The sequence below is a fragment of the Tauraco erythrolophus genome, chromosome 3, assembly GCF_009769465.1.
Source record: "Tauraco erythrolophus isolate bTauEry1 chromosome 3, bTauEry1.pri, whole genome shotgun sequence".
In the NCBI taxonomy this organism is placed as follows: domain Eukaryota; kingdom Metazoa; phylum Chordata; class Aves; order Musophagiformes; family Musophagidae; genus Tauraco; species Tauraco erythrolophus.
In genome coordinates, this window is record NC_141467.1 from 74,941,026 (window position 1) to 74,947,667 (window position 6,642).

The 6,642-nt window shown below is 48.4% G+C and overlaps 1 protein-coding gene across 1 annotated transcript; it reads right to left on the reverse strand.

Annotated features, from left to right (window-relative positions):
• Positions 1 to 29: 29 nt before the first annotated feature.
• RBIS (ribosomal biogenesis factor) lies at positions 30 to 6,255 on the reverse strand. The gene is made up of 3 exons (XM_086608714.1): positions 6,136 to 6,255; positions 1,575 to 1,691; positions 30 to 196 (listed from the first exon to the last, which is right to left on the reverse strand). Exons 1-3 carry the CDS (start codon positions 6,253 to 6,255, stop codon positions 128 to 130), a joined length of 306 nt encoding a protein of 101 aa, XP_086464840.1. The 3' UTR covers positions 30 to 127.
• Positions 6,256 to 6,642: the final 387 nt, after the last annotated feature.

Here is a 6,642-nt window from a genome sequence, read left to right on the forward strand (position 1 = left end):
TTGTAGTTTGTATTGAAGTGTGCCAATACTTGTATATTAACAAGATTTTTTTAATAAAATTGTACAAACAAAGCCACCAGTAGTTTTGATGTTCATTTCTTGCAATCCCTTCATTGTCCATTATTCATTACAACTGAGATAAGAGGCTTGTGGCAGCATCCACATTTGCTGGTTCCTCTTCCAGATGTGCGGAAGCCTGAAAAAAATGTTACAGTTGAAAGTAGAAGCAATATCTTTTTATTCTGCTTGGAAAATAAATAAATAAATACATGTTGTCTAGAAGATTAGTTTGTCTTTATATGTTTAATTTAGGCTAATTTTGCAGTCATAATTTATTAATTTGGGGGATTGCAGGATTCACTAACCTTGACAGATAAGCAACCCAATACTTTATGCTGCAGGAGAAAGACAAAGCATCATGCCAGTAATGTAACATACATGGCCAAATGGTAATAGGCTCAGTTTTTAGTTCAGGTAGTGCTTTCAACAACATAATTTTGCAGCTTTACCAATATACAAAACTATTACAGCCTAAGTGATCAAATTCAATATTCTACCAGCATGGGAGCAGTGGTATAGTCCGAATTCCTGGCTGCATGCAATAGCAAATGAGCAGGGACAGGGCCACTGACACCAACTGCCTTGAAACCCTTGCTCGACCTCATCCTGTGCTTGGTGGCACTGTCACCTATGTTTCATTTTTCCCTCAGCTTCTCCTTAAGGTATTCGACACTCGTTCTGTTGCTCCCAGCCATACAGAAATTTGATCATCCCAGACACAGTAAATAAAACTCAAATCATGTCCATGTCTCCCTACTCCCTCTACTTCCCCCAAAAGCCAGGATGGATTGATTCATCTGTACTTTGTCCTGGCTCACTACTTTCTCTCTCCTCCCAACCATGCTCAGTACATCAGGAAGAGGCAGTGTAAAGACTTTATACAGAGGAGCTTGTCTGCAATTAAATTCTGTGAATGACTTCTTGCTCAAGACTGCATGTAGCCCTGTTTAATAGAGTAGACAAAGGAAGATGAGTGACACACTGTCTTGAACCTGAAGTGCTACAGGCAAGAGCTCTAGTACAGAAATAGCTGCTTCAGGTGTTGGTACTTCTGATGACGGAACAGGAAGGCTTAGGAATTGGGAACAGAAAGAGTCAGAGCTGTTTGGTTCAAAGCACTATCAGGTGCTTCAGGTACGGAACAGCAAGGTTCATCCTTACTTTCTGTGTCTATTCATGTTGAGGCATAAGTCTCAAATTAAGAAGCTGGAGCTGAAATTATCTTTTTTAAAAAAATCAATTAAAAACCAGCTAGAACATAATTTAAAAATACATTTTAGAAGCATGCTCTGGCATGGCTGCCCACCCTCTTCCCTCTTGACTTTAGTAGTTATATAGCACTTGAATATGCTAACCAGATTTCAACATTGCCACACAACTGAAATTAATAAAGCTGGGTTTATAGTTTTAAAGCAACTGCATGAATTGCCTGCAGCCTCAGAGCCAGGATATAATGCTTTGAACACGCATTTTCCTTTCATTTACCTCCTCAGATTTTTACAAAGGGAAATTACCTCATGGCTTTTCTGAGGTTCCGCTGCAGTGCCTTTTGATAGCTGCTGTACTTCTTTCTGAACTTCAGCAAATGCTTTATTTATGGTACTAACTTTCTCAGCATTTCTAATGTTTATCTGTAAGGGAAAAAAAAACACACACATTGGTATTTTTAACTGAAGTTCCATTGGCATGTGAAATTGCACCATTTTGTACAACTGTTATACAGCCAGTGTTATATGCATATATTCCAAAATTGCTTTTTAGTAGGTATGTTTTTAAACTTGACTTTATCTGTTGCTTAATTATATCATCTAGTCACGTACTACTAATGTTCTAATAAATTGAAAATTATGAAAGCAGTTAAACTTGTTCTATTGTGCCCACAGTGATCCAGAAACAGAACACAGAGAAAATAAAAGCCAGGCTGTGGAAAGGCCCCCAGCTCCTCTTAGCTGGAGTGGAATTCCAGGAAGGTCTCCTTCCTTCATTTGTAAATGATCTTACCATTTTGAGTTTTTTCCAGTAGTTTGCCTTTCAGCATCACACCATGCATTCCTACTTTGTCATAGTGTAGGTCTGGCCAACGTCTATCAGATTTTGCTACAGTATTTAAAAAAACTTCTATGGCTGTAGCAGACCAGGATGTGTACCTGGTCCCTGCACACCTCCGCCTCGCTTAACTAGCCCAAGTCTGTCTTCGCAAGTTATTTCGGCAAAGATGCTTACTTTTGAATGGAAAAAGCTAAGATACAGACATGTGCTGTGCTCTGGGGACAATAATCTTGTCCTAGAGGAGCAGAGTGGATGCATTGGGCCATCAACTCTGCAGCAAATTAGAATTCAGCCGATGTCAGCCCTAGCACCTGTTGCTGGAACAGGATTGTAGCCAGATAATAGCCCATTACATTGCAAATGTTCCAGAAGCACGCTCATACTTCTTCAGGCAACCCCAAATTTCAAGATACCTACTGCTGTTCCAAAGGTTACCCTGTAATTCACCTCTCAGCAATTTACATAGGCAGAAGCAAACCGTGAACTGTTACACGTATTCATTTTGCTTTCGAAGCTTCCATAATTTCGGAGCATGTGTACAACAATTCCATTTATTCTAAGCGAGTGACCAAGGGAACTAGTAGCAAGAAAGCAGTGGCAAGAGGCTGATAAAACAAGCCTATTCAGATCAGCAGTTTAATTCCTAATAACCTGGATGGTGACTCAGCTCCCAGCTCAAACCAGAGTGGGTGGGACTGTGGGCAATGCAATTTACAAAGAGCTTAGGTTTCCATCAGGGCTTGCTACCATCTTCTGGCTTCACAGGGATGCTGAAAGGATCCAGTCAGTTTTAATACCCGATACCTTCAGCTACTCTGGCAGGACTCCTCCGTGGAAAGAGGCTCTGTAGCTCACGTGTATCTGTATCAAAAGCTGTTTGAATAGTTACAATGGGCTTTTATCCATTTAGGAGTAAACCTATTCTAACAATTTTTTCCGAGCATTTTCCTATACTGCTTAATGGTAAGTAAATCCCTAAAGGCTTAATGAATTAAAGAATACAGCTTCAAACACACAGAATAAAATTTTACTCCTAATAAGCTACTGACTTTACATGAATATGTTTTTAAACCTGTTTCTCCCTTTGTTATACAGAAACCTCTAAACTAAATGGAGGTGTAACACCAGCAATATGAAATCGTTTTGGCACTGAAGGCAGTAGCTTAAAGGAAAGGGGTGAGTGGAGGCAACTCCATGCTCGGGACAGCAGGTGAATCCCCCTCCTTGCCCACTTCGCCTTCCCAGGTGCCTCTGTACAACAGGTATGAGGCTCTGGATGTGGATAATCCACCAGTGGATGATGTGGGTGATGCTCCATCTACACCAGAGGTGTTGCCAAGGTCAGAAAGGCCTACCCCTAGTATCACGACCACCTCCACAAGGAAGAAAAGACAGGGGTGACTACTTTTAGGCAACTGCCTTGTGAGGGGAGCAGAGGGCCCAACATGCTGGACAGACCCTCTTAGGGAAGTCTGCTGCCTCCCTGTGAGCCGAGTTAAGGGCACCGCTAGGAAATTTCCTAGCCTGCTAAAGCCCTCAGACTATTACCCATGACTGCTCTTCCATGTGGGTGGTGACGAAGCTGCAACACATAGTCCAAGGGTGATCAAAAGAGGCTTCAGCCCTTGGGATGACTGGTGAGGGAATCCGGAGCACAGGTTATTTTTTCCTCTCTCCTTCTAGTTGCGGGCAGTGACACTGGAAGAAACAGAGGCACCCGGTCTATTAATACATGGCTCCTTGGCTGGTGTCACTGCCACAATTTTTAGTTTTCCAATAACTGGATGGCCTGCTGGCACCCGGTGAGATTCACCTTTCTCAAAGGGGGATGAATGAGGTCTTTGCTCATGAGCTGGCGGGGCTCATTGACAGAGCTTTAAACTAGACTTCAAGGCGGAGGGGGATAACGACAGGCTTGCCTGTGACAAGCAGAGAGCACCTGAAGAGCAGCAGGAAGGAATTCCAACCACTCCAGCCAGTAAGTCAGCTTCATCAGGGGTCCGACTTAAATGCCTCTATGCAAACACACGCAGCATGGGGAATAAACAAGAGGAGTTAGAGGAGTGTGCACGCCTGCAGGATTATGATCTTATTAGCATTGCAGAGACGTGGTGGGATGAATCCTATGACCGGAGCGTTGGAATGGAAGGATACAGGCTCTTTAGGATGGACAAGCAGGGAGAAGGAGGTGTCACCCTCTATGTCAGTGACCAGCTGGAGTGCATGCAGCTCTGCTGGGGGTGGATGAAGAGCCAACAAAGAGCTTATGGGTCAGGATCAAAAGGAGAGCAGGACAGGTGACATTATAGTGGGGGTCTGTTATAGACCACCTGACCAGGAAGACCAAGTGGATGAGGCCCTTTATGGACAGATAGGAGCAGCCTCAAGTTCATAAGCCCTGGTCCTCATGGGGGACTTCAACCACCCCAATATCTGTTGGAGGGACAACACAGCAGGGCATAGGCAATCCAGGAGGTTCCTGGAATGCATGGATGATAACTTCCTTCTCCAAGTGATAGAGAAAACAATGAGGAGAAGTGCTATGCTGGACCGTGTTCTCATCAAGGAGGAGCTGGTGGGGAATGTGAAGATCAAGGGCAGCCTCGGCAGTAGTGACCATGAAATAGTGAAATTCAAGATTCTTAGGGAGGCAAGCAGGGTGCTCAGTAAGCTCACTACCCTGGCCTTCAAGAGAGCAGACTTTGGCCTCTTCAGGGGTCTTCTTGGTAGAGTACCATGGAATAAAGCCCTGGAGGGAAGAGGAGCCCAAGATTCAAGGATCACCTCCTCCAAGCTCAGGGGCAGTGCATCCCAACAGAGGAAGTCAGGCAGAAAAGCCAGGAGGCCTGCATGGATGAACAAGGAGCTCCTGGACAAATTCAAACGTAAAAAGGAAGCTTACAGAGGGGGTAAGGAAGGACAGGTAGCCTGGGAGGAATACAGAGAAATTGTCCAAGCAATCAGAGTTCAGATTAGGAAAGCTAAAGCCCTGATAGAACTAAATCTGTCCAGAGACATCAAGGGCAACAAGAAAAACTTCTATAGATACGTCAGGGATAAAAGACTAGGGATAATGTGGGCCCTGAAGGGGAGAATCATAGAATCACAGAATGGTTAGGGTTGGAAGGGACCTTAAAGATCATCTAGTTCCAGCCGCCCTGCCACAGGCAGAGACATCTTCCACTAAAGCAGGGTGCTCAAAGCCTCATCCAACCTGGCCTTGAACACTTCCAGGGATGGGGCATCCACAACTTCTCTGGGCAACCTGTTCCACTGCCTCACCACCCTCAGAGCGAATTTCTTCTGTATATCTAATCGAAATCTGCCCTCTTTCAGTTTAAAGCCATTGCCCCTTGTCCTATCACTACACGCCCGTGTAAAAAGTCCCTCTCCAGCTTTCCTGTAGGCGCCCTTTGGGTACTGGAAGGCTGCTAGAAGGTCTCGGCTGCTAGAAGGTCTCCCCGCAGCCTTCTCGTCTCCAGGCTATTAGCACCAGCTCAGCAGAGAAAAATGCAAAATGCATTTTCAGTGGCTTTCGCTGCCGATTTAGCAAGCTGCATCACCCACTACGCGCCGAGTTCCTGAGCCCGCCCCAAGGCGCGCTGCGGGAACCACGCTCCCCAGGACGCGTGTCAGGCACTTTCCAAATGACGCTCCTGAAGGAGAACAGCTCCTAGTCTCACGTGGCGCAGATTTAGTGGAATAAACTTTTTGTCCTTCTCTTTTTAGAGACGACGACATCAACATACAAACCTCACTTTCAGGTGGAAATTGCCTGCTTTGCGATTACGTACCCAGAAGAGCACTGTCCATACATCAGCTCTATCCTGTCAGTCCCGAGCGCTTCCTCCGCCCCGCAGCAGAGGCCCCAGCGGGCGAAAGGCCGCACCGGCCCGGCCCGGAGCCAGCCCCGCGCGGGGCTTCGCCCCCGGGCGGCGCGGCCGGACGGCGGCGCTCCGGCGGGACGCCGCCATGCCGCTCCCCGGGCACGCCTCCTCCCGCCCGGCGGCGCCCCGCGCCACTCACCTGCTTCAGCCCCGAGGTGACGGGCCGCGCCTTGCCCTTGGCCTTGGCCTTCACGGCGCCGCTGCGGGCGATGCGGAAGACGCTCGCCGCCTTGGCCGCCCGCGACCGGCTCTTCCCCATGGCGGCGGCACCGCGCCGGCGGCCGGCTGACGTCACGCCCGCGCGCCGGGGACGCCTCCGACGCTGCCACCGCCAAGTCGTTGGGCGGCGGGGCCGGGCGGGGCCGACAGGGGGCGCTGCGCCTCTCCGCCCGCCGCTGGGGCGGCCCCGCGGCGCGGAGCCGGAGCGGGAGCGGCGGTGGCGGCGCTGTGGCCGCGTCCCCGTCCCCGTCCCCGTCGCAGCGTGTGCTCCTCGCCGGCCGCTCCGGCTCCCGCTCTCCCCAGCCAGCTTCCAGCGCGGGAAAGCTGAGCTTTGTGCGCGTGCCGCTGCTGGCCGCCGGGTTCAATGCCACGGTGCCCCAGCACGTGCCGGACAGTCCCTGAAACACACTTTTTTTAAAAGAAAAAA

Bases quoted from the DNA above. Each gene is read 5' to 3' on its own strand.
- RBIS (XM_086608714.1), bottom strand. From the start codon at position 6,255: ATGGGGAAGAGCCGGTCGCGGGCGGCCAAGGCGGCGAGCGTCTTCCGC. The intron at 1,692-6,135 runs GTGAGTGGCGCG...TTTCCCTTACAG, and splicing joins TCACCTCGGGGCTGAAGCAG to ATAAACATTAGAAATGCTGA. The intron at 197-1,574 runs GTAATTTCCCTT...CATTTTTTTCAG, and splicing joins AACCTCAGAAAAGCCATGAG to GCTTCCGCACATCTGGAAGA.